The 20,397-nt window shown below is 35.3% G+C and overlaps 1 protein-coding gene across 8 annotated transcripts in view; it reads left to right on the forward strand.

Moving 5' to 3' along the window:
* RHOT1 (ras homolog family member T1) overlaps positions 1–20,397 on the forward strand; it is a 55,929-nt gene that overhangs the window by 17,615 nt on the left and 17,917 nt on the right. For all 8 annotated transcript variants that reach the window (XR_013991981.1, XM_081029101.1, XM_081029102.1 and 5 more), the window contains exons 4-16: positions 2,196–2,239; positions 2,485–2,538; positions 2,673–2,725; positions 6,525–6,633; positions 6,932–7,033; positions 11,965–12,063; positions 12,613–12,721; positions 13,468–13,588; positions 15,720–15,804; positions 16,177–16,322; positions 17,325–17,425; positions 18,817–18,947; positions 19,627–19,710. Coding sequence is in view for 7 of the 8 variants with exons in the window: in XM_081029101.1 (XP_080885227.1) it covers positions 2,196–2,239; positions 2,485–2,538; positions 2,673–2,725; positions 6,525–6,633; positions 6,932–7,033; positions 11,965–12,063; positions 12,613–12,721; positions 13,468–13,588; positions 15,720–15,804; positions 16,177–16,322; positions 17,325–17,425; positions 18,817–18,947; positions 19,627–19,710 (1,238 nt within the window). In the remaining variant the exon portion in view is untranslated. The remainder of the gene's footprint in view (positions 1–2,195; positions 2,240–2,484; positions 2,539–2,672; positions 2,726–6,524; positions 6,634–6,931; positions 7,034–11,964; positions 12,064–12,612; positions 12,722–13,467; positions 13,589–15,719; positions 15,805–16,176; positions 16,323–17,324; positions 17,426–18,816; positions 18,948–19,626; positions 19,711–20,397) is intronic.

Here is a 20,397-nt window from a genome sequence, read left to right on the forward strand (position 1 = left end):
TTTTTCTCTAGCAGTAAATGATCATTTACTATTTTCATCTCATTTATATCTCCCTGCCAACCCCCACCCCCCACCTACCTAAAGACTCCATCTTGCAGTACTGTGTCCCTAATTTACTAAGTTGGGTCCCATAATAATGAAAAGAAAGGAGAGATGGTAAATGACAAGTAGATAAATCATTACCGTCCTTGAATTGGCATGTTTGTAGAGAGAAGTTCTGGATTCATTTTGTTATCAGACATGCTCTGATGATTTAAAAAGAGTTCTGAATTTGAGAATTTGTTGAGTTCTAAATTTGTTCTTTAATTTTTCAGCCTTTGACCCAATAAAATAATAGTTTAAAAATTAGTTGCCAACTTGCTTACATTATATGACAATAGAAGCCCATCTGTATTGGTTTTAATAATTTAAAAATTTTCTACACATTACTAAACTTTTTAATCATGAAATTATTGTTTTGTACTGGGACTTTTTTATTAAAGGGTCAATTGTAACAGATGTACCACTCTGATGGGAGATGGTGATAATGGGGGAAACTGTCTGGGGGCAGGAGGCATATGGGAAATCTCTGTACCTTCCATTTCATTTTTCTGTGAACCTAAAACTGCTCTAAATAACATCTATTTTTAAAAATGGGTGTAACAGCATTGGTAATACTTTGTTTTACTAAGCTGGTATCGCATATAGCCTAAAAAAGAAATATTGCAACTGTGATATTGCAATTGTGTAGTCCGATACATGTGACTATTTGAACATTTGTAATGTGACTAGTCTAAATTGAAATGTGCTTTAAGTGTAAAATATAAGTGAATTTAGAAGACTAACTATGAAAAATTACTGTGTGAAATAGCTCATTAATTTTTCTATTGAGTACATATTAAAATTTTAATATTTTTGATATTTGGAGCTAAAGTAATTTTACCTGTTTCTTTGTACTTTTCTTAAGGTGACTACTAGAAAATTAAAAATTACCTATATGGCTTGCATTAGATTTCTACTGTACAGCACTGTACTGGAAGCTAAGGGGGTGGGATGCTTTCTTTCTGCTATAGTCAGTTTCATAACTAGCTTTATTTACTAGAATTGTTTTTAAATATGTGTAGCCATATAATTAGATTCACTTCAGTATTAGAATTGAAGCCTTAACCCATTGATTGCTCAACATATGAAAAGATATTAAAATTATGGCCAATTATTTAGCATACTATAAAAATGCAGTTGAACTCATTTATGATGTTAGTTTGTATGTCAGAAATAGCAGGCATTTGGGGGAGAAACATTAAAGATGATCTAAATTAATATGTTAGTAATAAATACCGTGTTTCCCCGAAAATAAGACCTAGCTGGATAATCAGCTCTAATGCGTCTTTTGGAGCAAAAATTAATGTAAGACCCGGTCTTATTTTACTATAATGTAAGACCAGGTCTTATATAAGATATAATATAATATAATATATAATATAATATAATATAATATAATGTAATGTAATATAATATAATAGCAGGTCTTATATATTAATTTTTGCTCCAAAAGACGCAATAGAGCTGATTGTCCAGCTAGGGCTTATTTTCGGGGAAACACGGTAGCTTTGTTCTTCATTTGTCTGCTGCTTTATCCTAACTATATCATGTATATCTCTTATGCCTTGAGGTTATAGGCACATCCACCCATTAAGACCAGTTCTAGCCAGAGATATGTGCTAGAGAAGGAATTCTTGACTCTTCATTCTCATGCTCTAGTTTTGCTTCTGGGGCCTCATAGCTGCTATCTAGATCTTAAGCTTGTATTGCCCAGATTCTCATGTGGCCTTTTGACCCTGTTTGGATAGATTCTTTGTTTGGACTCTTCAGTGTCCAGTCTTCTCGCTTGAGTTTCTGATCTCTTTTGCCTGACCCTTCTCATCCCTGGGTCAGATGCCGGCCTAGATTTATACCACAATGCCTTCTGCTCTTCTGTGCCTGAGTTCTCCTCTTGTCAACTTGTCTTTGAGTGCCAGCCAGCTTCCTTATCATGGTTCCACTCTTTCCTTCCCCTGGCTTTCTCTTGTCTTTGCCACCTAGTCTGGCACCATGGCATGAGGGATGAGGGGTGTTTGGAGGGCCGTTAGATGGATGTCACATAGATTTTAGCTTGACCATTAATTTTTATGAACACATGTAAAATATGAAACTCTTTTTTACTTTGTCATTTGTAGAAGCAGAACAAAGTGATGAACAACTTCATCAAGAAATATCACAGGTGAGTTAAAAAAAATAGTTGTGGGTTTTTTTGTGGGAGAAAGTGATGATTCTATGAGTCTACCTTTTTCGTTCTCTCACTTTCCTAGAGGGCCTTTTCAGTTCTTTGTTTTTATTGCTGACTTTGAGTATGTATTTTTTGCTGTAAATCCTTAGGACCGTTTTCCTCTTAGAGGCATGCTAAGTTTTTATTATTATTATTATTACTACTTAAAAATACCGTTAACTTGTTCGTTTTTCTTGTAGGCTAATGTCATCTGCATAGTTTATGCTGTCAACAACAAACATTCTATTGATAAGGTATGAATCCGTTGACTTTTTTTCATTACATTTATTTAAATTTCAATGGGGACGCTTTTAAAATTGATTCTCAGTGTAGAATTTTAGGTCAAAGATCCTTACCATGGCTTAGCTCTTGTTAATTTTCATTTTAGGTGACAAGTCGATGGATTCCTCTCATAAATGAAAGAACAGACAAAGACAGCAGGTATTTTTATTTCGCTCTCAAACTTTGCATATTGAAAAATTTCAAACTTACAGAAAAGTCGCAAGAAACAGTACAGTGAACATTGGTACACCTTCACTGATTCACCAGTTGTTAGCATTTTGCCACACTTGCTTTATCTCTAGGTCTGTCTCTGTTTATACACCTCTTTTGGGAAGACTTATGTAACGCAGCTCATATATTTGAGAGCAAAGCAGAAAATAGAGCTCTGATACTCTTAAGGATTTACAATTTCAGACATTAAATGTTTTGATAATCCATCTTCCATGTCTCTTTCTCCAACTGCTGCTTGAAAAGTCTCAGCTTTAGAATCCCTCTTCCCCTGTATTGTACGTGTCCTCTCTCTTGAGATGCAGTCTCCCTAGTCATTGATTGCTCACAGTGCGGTGTATGTAGGAGCATAGGACTTGGAGGAAAGTGAATGACCTGTGAAATCTGCTTCGGCCGCTTGGGAGCTTTTAAGACATTGACGTCACTGAACCTGCTTCCTCAACTGTAAGGGGAGATGAGGATAATACCTGTCTTGACTTCATGTGGTTCTTTTAAGAATCCAATGAAATAATGCATGTGCGAGTGCTTTGTAAGTTTTCTAACTAACTCTAGGAATCTTCATTTAGGAATTTATACAGGGAAATTTCTTTGAAATTCTTTGGGAGATACATATATGACAGGGAAAAAGCAAGAGAACACCAGTTCTGTGTTTTTCTGAGCAGAACTACTCAGGTAGTTCTGGGTATAAATACTTTGAGTTTTAAGTCAAAGTGGAAACAAAACATTTTTCTTGCGTATTGTATAATTGACCATGTTATTTATGAAGCATTTGAACCTTTTTAATGTTAGGAAAGCAGACTAATATCTATGTCTTGTATGCATCTGGTCTTTATTTAATTTTTTAGATTTCTTTTTTTGGTTGGGCATTTTTGTGCCGTGAAACCTAAAGATCTGGTTCTGAACAGGTGAACATGGTCACGTATTTATGGAGGGAGACTGATCGTGATGGTATTGTATATGTCGTGCCTTGCAGCTCTTATGGCTCCTCTTTTGCATGGCTTTAAATTTCATAGTGACTTACTGTCAGGGTGGAAAGGAGAGCTGTACTGTCCAATACAGTAGCCTCTAGTCAGTCATGGCAATTTAACTTTAAAGTAAGTGAAATGAAATAAAACTAAAACCCAGTTCCAAGAACACACTTAGCCACATTGCAAGTGCTCAGTAGCTGCTTGTGGCCAGCGGTTCCAGTAATGGACAGTACACATAAAGAACATTTCCATCATCACAGGAGGGTGTATGAGACAGGGCTGCTTTGGAGGCTCCCACACCCGTATGCCCCTGACACCTGCTCTCCTTGCTGATTACTTGAGCTGTTTCCAAGAGGGACTCTTCAGAGAAATCAGATTTGCCAGGATCCGTCAAGCTTGGACCACTGACGTTTTCAAATCTGGCTTTGCTATGACAGTTTCCTAAAATGTTGTGGCTAGTTTTGTGGCCCTTTTCGTACCATCTGAAAGTGGCTTTTAACATTTGAAGATCTAATTGAGCTTCCTCAGGTGTAGTTACATTTTTTTCCTCTATGAATCATAAGCATACTTATTTTTCTTGTGGTTGACTTGTCCCAAGATAGTCTGTTTCTTACTGTTAATATATGCACTTTACACTTTCCAATACCTTCTTCCCCTAAGTTTATATTTGTTACACGTATATTCTTCTTAGGACTTCCTTGGACCATTGTTACAATGGTCTTTTATTCCCCCATTGAACTAGAGTTGGCATACAGTATTAAATTTGTTTTCAGGTGTACAACGTTTTGATTCAAAATTTAGATTCCTTATGATGGGATCACCATGCTTAGTCAGTAACTGTCACTGTGCAGAGTTATTACAATATTATTGACTGTATTCCCTATGCTGTACACTATATTTCTGTGGATTATTTATTTTATAACAAGCAGTTTGTACCTCTTATTTGCCTTCATCTTTTTCACCCACCCATCCGTTACAGGGGTTCTTAATTAGGGTACCCATCACTTGTCTCCTGAGATTCTTTAAAAACATATAGATGCCTTTGCCCCACCCCTAGAGTGTTAGAATTAGTAGGTTTGGAGATGTGTATTTTTTTAAAGCTCCTTAAATTATTCTGAGCACACCTTTGGTTGCAAACCACTACATGTTTTGAAACCCTTCTGGCTCTATTAGGAATCTATATAGGGGTTATATAGCGGGCCAGTCCTTTTATGCATAACCACACTAAGGGAGTCAATAAACACTTGCAAATATTCCTATTGCAAGCTGGAGTTCCATCAAGATGACTGGCTTTCCCTCCAAATTCTCTTGCAGGGTGCACAAATCACAGTTCTCCACTAGGCTAGTTCTCCTTGATACCCTCAATTTAGATTTTTGATAGGCCTGTCAGATTTAACTTGTCTGAAACAAAATCCTAATTCCTTGCCTGCCTGCCCCGCTCCCCTCTCCCCCACAGTCTCTCAATCTTTTCTGTTTAAGGAGATCTACTAATTTTGTCCAGCCAAAACCCTTTTTTTCCTGCCTTTTTCTCAACTTCCATATCTAATCTACCAGCTGCTGCTATATCTCAGATCTGAATACTTCTCCATCCTCACTGCCCTAATCCAAGCCACATTTAAAAAAGCTTTTTATTATTGAAAAAATCAAACATATGTAAAAGTAGAGAGAATAGTATAATAAATGTCATTGTATCTGTCATTCAGCTTCAACAATTATCAACTCATGGCCAGTCTTGTTTCATTTGTTACCCTTTCCATTGGGATCATTTTGAACAAATTGAGACAAAATATCATGCTGTAAATATTTTAATATGTATCTATAAACGATAACAAATGACTACATTTTAAAATGTCCATCAGATCATGTCATTCCCCCACTTATCACCCTTCAGTAGCTTCCCATTTTACACTTATTTGGCAGGTTTTTTTTGTTTTGTTTTAATTTATTGGGGTGACAATTGCTAGTAAAATTACATAGATTTCAGGTGTACAATTCTGTATTACATCATCTATAAATCCCATTGTGTGTTCACCACCCAGAATCAGTTCTCCTTCCATCACCATATATATTTGATCCCCCTTACCCTCATCTCCCACCCCACTCTCCCCCCATTATATACTTATAATAAAACACACACTCCTTGCTACAGCTATAAGTCCTTACGTGTCTGGTCTTTGCTTCTCTCTCCAAACCCATTTCATACTTCTTCCCCAACTCTGGCATTTTTCTGTTCTTTGGACTCATCAGGATGTTTTCTCAATTTGGGGCCTTTGCACATGCTGTCCCTTCTTCCTGGCCAGCTCTTCCCTGTCTCTTCACATGGCAGATGCCATTTCATCCTTCACTCTTTGACTCAAATGCCACCTTGTCAGAGAGATTTTTCCCTGATTACCATATATAGTTAGTTCCCTTTCATTACTCTATCTCATATCCTTCCTTCATAGCACTTACAGAATTGGAAATTGTCTTGTTTGTTAGCTTATTGTCCATTTTCTGATTTTCACAGCTAGAGTGGACAAGGACTTTTGTCGGCCTTGTGTCCTTAATGCCTAGAATAATACCTGGCGTATTATAGATACTCAATAAATATTTGTTGAATATGCTTTCTAGGGAGCTTGAGCTGACTACACCTAGAACTAGAGGGTTCATATTGGGGAGATTAAGTGAAGCTTATTAGTTAGAATGGGTTATGATGTCCATTAAAATATAAATCTAATGTCTTTTGCCTTTCTTATTATTATGATGTGCCCTGTTTATTTCAGGCTGCCCTTGATATTGGTTGGGAACAAATCTGATCTGGTGGAATATAGTAGTATGGAGACCATCCTTCCTATTATGAACCAGTACACAGAAATAGAGACCTGTGTGGAGGTATGCCTTATCATTCGATTTTGAAATATACTGTGGGTAAATTTTCACTAAATTGAGGTTTGGAATAGGAGGGGGGAAGATGTGGGATGGTAGAGATTTCCTATTGTTTGTGAAGTCATATAAACCAAAGAAAACAGAGGACTTGGAGTTGGCCTTTGAGCCTTTTGTAGACAATCATATTTTGATATCCACCAAGAAAAATGCATTTTTCAGTTTCTTCAACGATAGTGATAGTTTAAAAATTGTTTTGAGCTCATAATTACTTTCAGAGTGTAATATTTTAAACTTTTTTTTTCAGTGTTCAGCAAAAAACCTTAAGAACATATCAGAGCTCTTTTATTATGCACAGAAAGCTGTTCTTCATCCTACAGGGCCCCTGTACTGCCCAGAGGAGAAAGAGGTAACTGCCTCCCCACCCCCACCCCCACCCCCACCTGTGTTAGCAGGGCCTGGAATGAGTAGGTAGTAACTCTAGTATGGTAGTGATTTTTAGTAACTCTTAAGTATTCTTGTAAACTGCTGGAGTTTCAATTCATTGCTCATTAAACTTGCATTTTCTAGGTGCTTTTCTTCAAAACATTCACACTCAATACTCACAAAAGTATTCCAGATCAAATACAATTTTAGGAAATGCCATTAAAACAAACAGAAGAATTGGCAAGAATAACAACAAAAAGTCCAAAGACGTAGCTAATTGTTTACTTGCTTTGCTCCTATAAACAAACTTAAAAACACCCATGAAAACTTGTGTCGTTATTTGACATGAGTACAACATGTAATACAACTTGAACATTCCCTTTTGTTTCATAGCTAAGAAACACAGTAATTCCTTAATGACTATCTAAAATTTAATGATATTTTGCCGTTGACTTATAAAATTAATTTTTAAATTGAGACATAACTCACCATAAAATTCACCTTTTTAAAGCGTACACTTCAGTGGTTTTTTAGTATAGTCACACAGTTGTGTGTCCATCACTGTCTAATTCTAGAACAATTTCTCACCCCCAAAAGAAATCCTGTGCCCATTAGTGGTTACTCCCATTCCTTCTTTCCCCCAGCCCTTGGCAACCACTAATCTATTTTCTGTCTGTATAAATTTGCCCATTATGAACATTTCGTATAAATAGAATCGTATAGTGTATGGTCTTTGTGTTTGGCTTCTTTCACATAGCATAATAATGTTTTCAGGGTACATCCATATTGTAGCATGTATCAATATTTCATTTCTTTTTATGACTAAATAATACTTTACTGTATGAATATATACAGTATATGGATAAACATTTTGTTTATCCATTCATCACTTGATAGACTTTTGGGTTTTCACTTTTTGACTATTGTGAATAGAACTGCTCTGAACATTAACACAAGTTTGAACATCTGTTTTCAATTCCCTTTTGAGTGTATATTTAGGAGTGGAATTGCCAGATGACATGGTAATTCTATGTTTAACTTACTGAGGAACCACTAAACTGTACCAGAGTTCTCATTTCTCCACATCTTTGCCAGCACTTGTGATACCCCACCCCCTTTTTTTTGCTTGTTTTTTTGGTTTCTTACAGCCATCCTAGTGGATGTGTTAACCTCATTGCTGTTCTGATTTGCTTTCCCCTGATGGCTAATGATACTGCTTCTCTTTTTATGTAGCTATTGACCACTTGTATATCTTATTTGGAGAACTGTTTATTTAAGTCGTTTGCCTATTTCTTGAGTTAGTTGTCTTTTTATTGTTGAGTTTTTAAGAAATAAAAAGTTGCAGATTTTTTTTCAGGAAAAGTTTACAGGATAGGTAGGTGGTTGGCCGACTTTGACCTGTGGGTCAAATGTGGCCTTCCATCTGTTTTTGAATAGCTTATGAATTAAGAATATATTTTACATTATTAAGTGATTGAAAAACAAATCAAAAGGAGTAATATTGTGTGATATGGGAAAATTATATGACATTCAGATTTCATCGTTCGTTAATAAAGTTTTACTGCAACACAGTGACGCTCATTTCTTTATGTTTGTATTTGACTGCTTTTGTGCTATGAAGGCAGTTGACTAGTTGAATTGGAGCTTGCATGTAGTACTCTCATCACTTCTCGGTGCTGAAGTGCACAGCGGAAGTGCTGAGTGCTGATTGGGGCACTGATAATTGTACCGACTCAGTTATTACTTGACAGCATTTCAAGTACCATGTATATCAACTGTACTGTGACATTTTGTTTCATTATCAGTGCTTTATGCATCATGTCAAAACAAGAAAAAAAAGTCGATTTTTAGTTGGCAAAGCAGATGTGTTTTCTTAGTTGAAATTACAGTTCCAGCATTGTTTTTGTGGACCTCGATGCAAGTGCAAAGGAAATTTCCATATTTCATTATCACTTGGACTGTGCAGTTGGGGAGCTTCTGCCTAACCTTCAATTGGAACTGATTAATCTGCAGTGTAATGACATGCTAACAGCTGAAAATCAAGAAAATAATCTAATTTTATAAATGCCTTCCAAGCAGTGAATGTGCCCAATTAAAATTATGTTTATGGATATGTATCAGTATTGGCAATATGTATCTGTGCAAAGAGACTTGTTCAAAGATGAAATATGTAAGATCTCATTAGAGATCAGCATTAACATTTCCAATCAATTTTTATGACAGGGAGCGTTGACTTTGAACCCCAGTTAATCAAAATGTTAAAACCCTAAGAAGACTTCCATTCTTCTCATAGTAGATCTATACGGCAAATTCATACTCAGTTACTATTATAATTTGAATTTCATCAATAAAAACCGTGTTGAAATCTGATTCTCTCTTGCTGTGTAAGTACCTAGATGACATCCTTGATTTTGCCTGTTGGTTCCCAAAGCCTAAAACATTTGCTATGTGGCCCTTTACAGAAAAAGTGCTGGCCTCTGGTACAAGTAATTAATCTGCGTTATCCCTTAATCTGACCCTGAATTACTTTTCCTTAATCCTGGTTTATGTTCCTTAATTGGAACGCTTCTTTCTAATTGACTTTTACTCTTAATCCAGTATTTCCCAAATTTGCCTCATGATAGTCAGTAGGTATATTTGTTAAAAACAGATTGCATTCTGAGTCAGCCAGGTGCTATATTTTATGATCAAGGAAATTTGGGAAACAGTCTCATATCATAGCAATTTGCTTCTGAGGCCTTAGCCTCAGTACATTTCAATCCCTTCTGTTTATTCTCAATTCTTTAATTTCTGTTTTTCCCTTAATCTGTTACTCTGTTAATCTGCTAATCGCCCCCTTTCCACTTCCCCCATCCCATGAGTAAAACATCTCCTACCACCATCTGTTATTCCTTTCTTTGGTGTACCTGCCTGAAGTAAAATCTGCAACTTTTAGAGACTATACCTTTTGCACAATAACAAGCTTTGAGTCTAAATTTATACCAGAAACTTTTATTTGGACAACAATAATAACCTCTTAACACAGCTTTAAGGTGGAATCATCAAAAAGATCATATTAAAAATTAAAGCCTGAATGTGTTTCCAGTGTTGACGGACTCTGTGTGACCCATGGAATCCTTTGCTTACCTAATAATGAAAAAGATGTGACTTTTGTATAATAATAATGTTTATTGTGTGAGGGTTTAGATTACTCATGGAAAATGAGTTTATTACTGTAAAATTTTTTTTTGCAGCTTTAATAAGTATGATTTTTAATACTTTTTAAAAGAGGTCTTTTTCTGATGTTATATTTTAAGGTAGTTAATAGTTAAATATCACATTGAGCCAATACATTAGAGCACTTTAGCTCCTGTGATGCATTTCAAGCTTTAATGAAAAATGCATCGCTGTTTATTTTTCTTCAAATTACTTTTTTAATGTAGATTTTTATGTGAGGAAAAACCACTTGCACAAGATAAAAAGTTATTTTTAGATTCTATTCTTTACATCATTCTAATTTTTTGCTGCTTTTTGAAACATTTAGATGAGTATATAACAGATTTTTCAAAGGAGAGTAAATAAAATGTAATAATGTAATCTTTATTAATCTTGAATATCTAGTATTAGGATCACATTTATAGAAGCAATGTCTTAACCATTCTTTGTTTTTTGAAACAGTCATTATTGTAGATGTTATAAGTTATAGTCCATTTAGAACTCTATTATAAAGAAAGCCCCTTCCAATGATATCTAAATGTTTGACTTTCTCAGTTCTTTCTAATCTCTTTATATCTTAGGTTTTATCTTTTTGTCACTATATCAAATTCCTTTCCTAGAGACCCTATTTAAAACAACAAAAAAAGAAGGGATTGTCTGTATGTTTGGGGGAAAAAACTGTTGCCTATTTTTAGAAAAATTTATTTTCTGCATTTGAGTTTGATAGCCTGGTCAAAACTCATCATTACAATTTGCTCTGGATAGCCGTATCACTGAAGCTAATAAGTATACTTTTCCTCTCTTTGCCATCTAATTCCTGATTCAGATGTGTTCATAAGAGATCTACTTCCAATTTACGGAGTGTTCAGAGATCTTCCTGCATGTGTTATTTTCTCAAAATTGTTGACAGTGATTATTCTGTAGCAATTACACAGATTAGAAGCTTGTGGGTCTTATTTTAAATGGTCAAATATTTGTTCTACCCATTATAAATCCTAAAACAAATATTAAGAAAGTTGTCAAAACATATTTCCAGCAGCATTACTTATAAAAGTTTTACAGAGTCACAAAAGGCAAGATTCTTTTTCAAATGTAAGTAATTCCTATTTGATGATAGGAAGTTAATGAAAGGCTTTTACACTTACTAGCCAGTGCTATTTTGCCACTTTTTGGTGAATAAGCACGTTTTATATCCCAGCTTCGACTCTCTCTTCTCTCGCTCTCTCTCTCGCTCTCTCGCTCTCTCTCTCCCCCTCCCCCTTTCTGCTACCAGAAGGTTGATGGTCAAAAATCAGTAGTTGATCATACCGCAGTAAAACTGAAATTTTTAAAAGAAGTTGGGAAGTAAAGCTCTTAGTTTTATAAATCCACTGGAATTCTTTATGGAATGAGGGAGGGCATAAGTAAATATTTCTTTATATGACTGGAAGAATGAATCTTTTCTAAAGATGAACTTCTCTTTTGCCTATCTTTGGATGATTTGTGGTCATGAGGGGAGAGTTTGACTGTTCCAAATATCGGTCCTCATTTATGTAAAAAGATTTGAGTGTAAAAGTAAATGGCTTTGCTCTAGTTCATTTTTCACGTTGCTTGTATTTGATGTTACGTATTTTTCAGTGAGAACAATCAGAATTATTCTTAACCTTCCTTATGAAAATCGTATTTAAAAATTCCAGCTATTTAAATTACAACAATTGTTTCTTTCCTCAATGATTATAGATGAAACCAGCCTGTATAAAAGCCCTTACACGTATATTTAAAATATCCGATCAAGATAATGATGGTACCCTCAACGATGCTGAACTCAACTTCTTTCAGGTAGCCCTCTTCTTTTTCAGACATTTGCATATCTTGGTGGGATTTTTTTTTTTTTTTTGCTAAGAGAAACTATAAGAATTAATTATCTTAAACAGTGATATGTTGATAAATTTATGTCTCTTTCATGTAAATCTGTCTTTCACATCAAGCTATTTAAGTCTTTACCTTGAGTATAAAACGCTCTTAGACATAGGAATCGAGGAGACCCTATGGTAGTGTTATTTCCTGGTACACAATGGGTGTATTTAGAGTATCTTGAAGTCTGAACTCTACATTATTTTTCTTTCTTGGTTTTGTATAACATAATACACAAAGAGCTCTGTGTTTTAGAAATACGATGGGGAGAGTCAGGAAAGTTTCTTTCCTTCTAAGTAGATGACATGTTTTAACAAAAATAATATAAGGCAGAGACTATCCTAATTCAGAATTTATTTCTTTTGTTTGCATCTTTTTGATTTAATATTGCTTTGTAGATTAATGTTTTGTATATATTAGTTATGGTTTTAATGCTAGTTTTTAAAGACATTTATTTTTATTTATATTTGCTAGAGAATTTGTTTCAATACTCCATTAGCTCCTCAAGCTCTGGAAGATGTCAAGAATGTAGTCAGAAAACATATAAGTGATGGCGTGGCTGATAGTGGATTGACCCTGAAAGGTAGGTAAATGATGTTTCTCCCCCTTTTGAACTTAATACTTTCAAAATTTGGTAGAAGGTGGAGGTCTTTATAGTATTATTCATACTTTAAGGAAATGTTAGTATTTATTCATATGCCTAAAATCTAACTTGGATATGTAAGAGTTGGAAGAGACAGGCCATTGGTGGGGATAGTTATCCTTACTGTCAGCATAAATTAGAGGTAAGGAAATTAGTTGGATCTCAGAAATTCAGAGGTCCATCTGAGGGAAAGAGAGTTTTGGCACTGATTATCTTAAAATTCTTTCTACTCATAAGCATCCTTTAAATAGAAATTATTTTTAGGGAAGACATTTTGTCTATCAGTCAAATTTACCAAGTACAGCTTGTTCCTTATAGATAAGAAATGAAATTGAAAACCAGAATTTTCCGTGATAGAAATAAACACAAAGATCTATAAAATAATTTCCTTTTTTTTTTATCATATGGCTGTGAATGTTGGTGTATTCCTTGGGATGTGTTTTGGTCCTTTCATCCTCTAGTGCCATCTCTTGCTGACCTGGGTGTCTATGGGAAATGATTCTGAAATCAGCTCGGTTTTTATTGAGACACTGTGAATTTGGTTTTAATTTGATCTTCAATATGCAAAACTAGGATGCATATGTTCATGAATGTAGCTCTTGCCATTATGTGTTACATGCTTTTCTCCCAGGTGACTCTGTACCCTTTTTCACATCAACTGTATTTACTAATTTATTTTATTTCAGGTTTTCTTTTTTTACACACACTTTTTATCCAGAGAGGGAGACACGAAACTACTTGGACTGTGCTTCGACGATTTGGTTATGATGATGATCTGGATTTGACACCTGAATATTTATTCCCTTTGTATGTACCTTTTGGCTTTCCAGTTGATTTCACTTGCCAAGTATTTTAAAATTTTGTTTGGCACATAGGTAGGCTTTGGGGTAATCAGGAGTAATTTAGATTTATAGAGAGGTTTATAGCAGGGTTTCTCAACCCTCGGCACTGTTGACATTTTGAACTAGATAATTCTTTGTTGTGGAGTCTGTCCCAAGCAGTATCTGATGTTTAGCACATCCTTAGACGCCAGGAATACTTCCTCCCCCAGTTGTGACAACCGAAAAGGTCTAGCGTCTCTAGAAATTGCCATATGTTTCCTCAGGAGCGAAATCATCCCCAATTGAAACTCACTGATTTATATAGCATGGTTCAAACTTTTCCTTTTTCTCTTGTGAAGAATACAGGTTTATTTTTTATTCATTTTACTTGAGGAAGGAGATAAAAGATGCTAAACAAACTTGTTTTGGGAGTCAATATATGAGAAATATATTGATTAGCATTTCTCTTCTCTTTTCATTAGCCCTTCTTTTCCGTAAGGGTTATAGTCTATCCTTAGCTCAGGGTAAAATAAGTATTTTTCCTAAACAACCTATCTATTTGTGGTTATTTTGTAAGTCTTGTTTGTTACCCTGAAACAGAAGACTGCCTTACTTTAGGATGCCTCTCTTGTAACCCAGGGAAGTGACTTCCCAAAATCTGGCCTTTGAGGCTTCAGCCTTTCTTTTTCACTTTTTCAGTGGCAAGTTATCTTCATGCTGTCTTTCTTTTTATTTTAGCATGGCACACCTAGCTAGCTTTGTAAGGGTTCAGAAAGATTTTGTTGTTCTCTCCTTCCCCATCACTGAGGAAGCAAAGTTCTTTCTGGTTGGATTCCTGGTCCATTAATTAGTTCTAAGTTGAAACCTCTCTTATCAAAGTTATTAAATCTTGGCTCAAGTAATTTTCTACATTTTTCAATAAATGTATGTTGAATGAATGAATTTCTCCCAGGACCTTTTCACCAAGTTTTCTTTTCTGTGCCATTTATGTGGGTAGATAAATTCTACAGGAGGTACTAAGTATGACAGTGAGGAAACTGTATCTCTTACGGCTTTGTGGCTTACACTAATACCTCTCTCAATTTCTTTATGCTCTCTGCCTTGGATTTTCTGCAGAATAGCCCCTGAGAGCCACCACTTGAATCTTTCTAGCTGTCTTATTATACTCTCTGCCTCTGTCCTTCACGCTGCTGCTCGATTAATAGCTGTAAAAATACACATGTGGCCATGTCACTTCCCTTCAAGACAGGATAAAGCCCAAGCTTCTTAACATGGGACAGAAGGTCATTCGTGATCTCTGCTCAGGCTTACCCCCTGCCTTCATTCTAGGAGTAAATACGAAACTATTTATAGCCCACCAATCACATGTTGTTTCCTACTCCAGGCTTTTGCCCATGTTGTTTCACTCCCTCTTTCCCTCTACCCCCAAGCGAATGAATGCCTCTTATCCTTCAAATCCCAGTTCAGGTGACAGTGTCTCAGCTGTACCGACACCTTCCTACCCCCAGGCCAGAGGTACTCCCTTTCCTGTGAGCATCCGTATCTGCCTCCTACTCAGCACTTGTCTCATCCTGTGGAGAGAGTGAGGTTATCTGTTTCTGGTACATCTCCCACTTGAATATGGTTTCTTAGAGGCAGGGAGCCTGTCTTGTTTTTGTGTCCTTACTACATAGCTCAGTACATTTGATAAATGTTTATCGAACTGAATTTAGAGTGGGTCAGAAAGGTCAGGTCTGGCAGAAATAACATCTCTTCACATCATGTTCAACTCCTTACAGTGTTGACAGACTTATGACTTATAATTGGTTTATATAGGAAGAACAAGCCCATTACAGTTTAACCAGCATTATCTGTAAAATTTTTGTTTTCATCCTGGCCTTCAGATATTTAAGAAAACTTGACATGTCAACCCAAAATGAGCATTATTTTGACTCTTGAGGATTACCATGTCACTCTAGTGACTTTCCTTGGGAAAGCCTCAATGGCTCCAGCAAAGATATTTTGTAAATAGTGTTATCCTACAAAAACACTTGTTCCAGTTTTAAATTAAATTTCTTAAATTAAATTTTAATATTTGATTAATGATTTGTTTTACTCTTAACTTTTTTCATCAATAGGCTAAAAATACCTCCTGATTGCACTACTGAATTAAATCATCATGCGTATTTGTTTCTCCAGAGCACTTTTGACAAGCATGATTTGGTAAGCTTTTAGCTGCAGTTTTCCACGATATATGATAAAATATTTTTTTGTGAATGATTTAACTCTCTTCCCTTAGCTATGGGGTGTTCACATCGCATAGCCAAAAATTGTTCAAACTCTCTTAAGTTAAACTAGCAAAAACTTTTTTATTTGTTACTTTTATTTTCTCAAGATGAAAATGTCTAATTTCTGATAAATTCTTGCATAGGTTTTCTTGTATACGTGTAAGGAATTTTCTTGATAAAATGTAAAATGTCTTTTCCTGTGTTAGGTTTTAGAAGCACAGCTTTACTAGTCTAGGGGGTTTTTGTGTTTGGCAATTACTGTCATAGATATCTAAACAATTATGTATCCGTCCTTGTGTATCTTCAGGATAGAGACTGTGCTTTGTCACCTGAGGAACTTAAAGATTTGTTTAAAGTTTTTCCTTACATACCTTGGGGGCCAGATGTGAATAACACAGTTTGTACAAATGAAAGAGGCTGGATAACCTACCAGGGATTCCTTTCCCAGTGGACGTGAGTATAGAGCTCACTTGTTTTCCTCTAGAGTTTCCGCTAGTTTCAAATTACGGTGCATTACATTCATCATTTTGTAAGTTTTCCAGATCCTAAGAAGTGCTCCAGTCATAGTAAGCAGGATTGATAGTGCTGCTGCTGTCTCTGAGATGAACTTGAGATGTTCAATAAATGTATCAGGAAGGGACGTGTTTGCTTTTGGGTGATGTACAGGGCCAATAGTAATGAGTCTTACATCAAAAGTGAGCTAAATAAAAACAAACAAAAAAAGTGAGCTAAATTTTAATACATTTTTGATTAAGGGAATTGGAACCATCATTGCTATTACACAATTCTTGCATCTTCAGAATATAGGGAGAGCATATTTTACTTGACACTAAAGACTTAGTGTGAGGGTATTTTGGGTTTGTTTTTAATGTACTCTTAGGGTTTGTCTACAGTCTGGGTACAGCATAGTTGACACTGTACCTAGAGTATGAAGGAAATGCTCTGGGCGTGTCTGAGGACATAATTGCTTTAGTCATGGTGAAACTAACTTTCTTAACATCAGAATCTATTCTTTTTTTCAAATCATAAAAAAGGCTAATGTCAAGTATTTTTCAGTTATTTTTGCTCCTTTCACAAACCTTTTCAGGTTTAATTATCATACAGTTCTTAACTAGCCAACATTTGCAGTATACTATGTAACTTGGGAAACATGATATAAAAAATCCCTGCTCCAGATTTTACCAGCAGCTTACTTCTCATCTGTGTAGCCTTACTCTCTCTGGGCTGGTGGAGTAGATACAGGAATCCCCCACATCTTGCCTTTTTCTCCCTTCTTCTCTTCCTTAAGGATAGCAGCATAGAAAAACCATAGTATTTTGGGCACATGGAAAATTACAGCAGTCTGTCAACACTTACCTGTGTCTGGTGGTAAAATTATTTGAGCCATTGGAATTTTTTTTTTCTATAAATGTTCGTTGAGGAACTTCTCACATTTTAAACTCTTCCATTTCCTAGGCTCACAACCTATTTAGATGTACAGCGGTGCCTGGAGTATTTGGGCTACTTAGGCTATTCAATATTGACTGAACAAGAGTCTCAAGCGTCAGCCATTACAGGTAAGTGCCTGAATACTAATTAGTAAAAAGAAATTAGAAAAATGTGTTAATATTGCAGTTTCATATGTAAAATGTATGAAAATAAACATATCTTTCTTCACTAGTCTTCCATGTCTACTTTCTTTTTCACCCTCTGATTTGTTTTCCCTGTGATTTGGTGATTTCTTTTGAGTTGAGATGCTTGATTTTATTGTTTATCAAGAGAAAGAGTAGAGGTTTTACTTCTGGTTTACTCGTGAGGTTACTCCGTGATGAAAATCAAGGAGGCCTATGGCATTGAAAGTATAGTTTGTCCTGTGTTTTAATTTTCTTTAAACATTAAAAACAATGCCTGTTAACACATAACCCTGATACTGAATTAAGTGTGTCTCTCGACTTTTTAACCTTTTCCATATTAGTAAATCTTTCCCAGATCTGGTCATTCTTGCCAACCAATGTGCTCCATTTATAGAAAAGCCATAGGTATGGAAATAACAAATTAGGGAACTGATATTTCAAGGGTTTCTTATATCCTAATTGGTGGGGGAAAATGCCATATCTTACAGGAAGCCCCAGCACAAGAAGACAGCCAATGTGAAATTGAGAAAGCCAGTGCCCTTTAAGTACTGAACCATTTAGACAGTATTTAATTCAACATCAAAGCGTAAGGAATTCATTCCTAGCCAGCATGAGGACCTTTCACTCAACAAAATATTATGGGTATCTTTCTATATTCATAAGTATACTTTTATATATCTTTAATGTTAAATCATGTATCATCATGTGGGTGTTCTATAACTTATTTATCCCATAATTATTGTGTTGTTTTATCATTTTCAGTTTTTTGCCCCTAGTGACTTTTGTCACAGTTGAATCTTTGAGGCTATAGCTTAAGGTCTGTTTACCTCAGGAAGAGATGCCCCAGTGCTCCGCTGAGATAGCCTTGTTTTCTGGATTGCCTCTTTTACAGATTTACATTTGAAAAGCCAGTACCATTTATAGATCCAGGATAGTGCAGATTTGAGAGAGCATTTTTTAGTTTATAACTCAGTAATTTATCACAGGAAAAAATAGATGGAATATAATGTTGGCTACAATCATTGCAATTTTCATTCATTTTTAGGATATCATTTTTGAATGGAAATTATTAATTTTGTGTTGAAATAAATATTATTTGGTTACTGGAAGTTCACTTCACAGCCAACTTTCAGAAATGCTTGTTTTCTATTAAGTGAGTCCTTTCTATATTATATTTAGTTCTTTGTTTCACATACAGCTTGACTATTGTACAGTATATTTATTGATTAAACACTTCATAAAAGTGATAAATAGCAGTACCCTATTTTGCAGAAGGAGAAATGGAGGCTCAGTGACTCTAAGTAGTATATAATTAGTTTTTTTTTTCTTTTTAGTAACAAGAGATAAAAAGATAGACCTTCAGAAAAAACAGACTCAAAGAAATGTGTTCAGATGTAATGTAATTGGGATGAAAAACTGTGGGAAAAGTGGAGTTCTTCAGGCTCTTCTTGGAAGAAACTTAATGGTGAGAGTTCTCAGAAAATAGAACTTTATCCAACCAATTTTTATAGTCACAAGTTTACATAATTTTTTATAGCCATTAACCGTTTTAGATGATTACTGGAACTTAGTGACCTATGTATATTAGTGAAGTGCAATCTCAAGTGTAACAATAATCCTATTTAACTGAATTTATCTTTGTTTTATTGATGTCAGTTATCATTTGTCCTGTTTTTGAACCAGGGTTTAGATGGGGATTAAATGAATACACATGTGAAAGCCCTAACATAGTGTTTGGCATGAAGTAAATGTATAGTCAATACTTTGAATTGAATATTAAAATCTGAGTACTGCCTTGAGTAAGGAGATAGATGTATTTCCTGGATGAGTCTCCTATTGGGTGAAATTATAGGATAATGAGAATTGCCAGTAGGTGGCTCTGGAATACAATTTCAATCAAATAGTGTACTTTTTCAGCTACTACTTTCACTTTGTACAGAGCAAACGCATCTTTTGTCTTAGACCTTGAGAACTCAGGAATGTAAAGTCAATATCCTCTTTGTACTGATCACTAATACATAGCATAGGGAAGGATGCCCTTTTATTTATGACTTACCCACACATATACGCGGAGAGTATGTATTGATGACAACAAGTTACTGTGATTTCTTACTGTAAATATTGGGATTTTGGGTTGTTTTCAGAGGCAAAAGAAAATCCGTGATGATCATAAATCCTACTATGCGATTAACACTGTTTATGTATATGGACAAGAGAAATACTTGTTGGTAAGAAATTCTCTGGCATATAAAGATTCTTAATTATTAGGTATATTTTTTTAAAGACTCTTTGAAAACATAATTGGGTTCAATTTAAGGGCTGTATGGAGAGCTTTTGTGTGATCCGCCCCCCCTGGTTTATTCATTGGAATTAATTTTAATTCCCTTGACATGTATGGTCATTACATGGGTGTGGCTATAAGTAAAAATTCATCTATTTGTATGCTTAATTGTATGTTATTCCACAATAAGAAAATTTTAAAAAAAAAGTTAACTTCTTACTCTTTTTTCTACTTTTATTTAAAAAAAATATGCCCTCTACAATTAATTAGAAATAATACGAAAACCTTAGAGGTAGTGTCTATAATCTGAATTGGGTTTTATCTATAGGTTGGTGCAAAAGTAATTGTAGTTTTTGCAGTTTTTCTTTTTTAAATAAATTTTATTGGGGAATATTGGGGAACAGTGTGTTTCTCCAGGGCCCATCAGCTCCAACTAGGTGTCCTTCAGTCTAGTTGTGGAGGGCACAGCTCAGCTCCAAGTTCAGTCGCCATTTTCAATTTTTAATTGCAGGGGGCACAGCCCACCATTTCATGGAGGGAATTGAGCTGGCAACCTTGTTGTTGAGAGCTCACGCTCTAACCAACTGAGCCATCCTGCCGCCCCTCCAGAAGCTCAGCAGCAGCTCATTGTCTT

Source organism: Rhinolophus hipposideros, assembly GCF_964194185.1.
Source record: "Rhinolophus hipposideros genome assembly, chromosome: 20".
NCBI classification, from domain to species: domain Eukaryota; kingdom Metazoa; phylum Chordata; class Mammalia; order Chiroptera; family Rhinolophidae; genus Rhinolophus; species Rhinolophus hipposideros.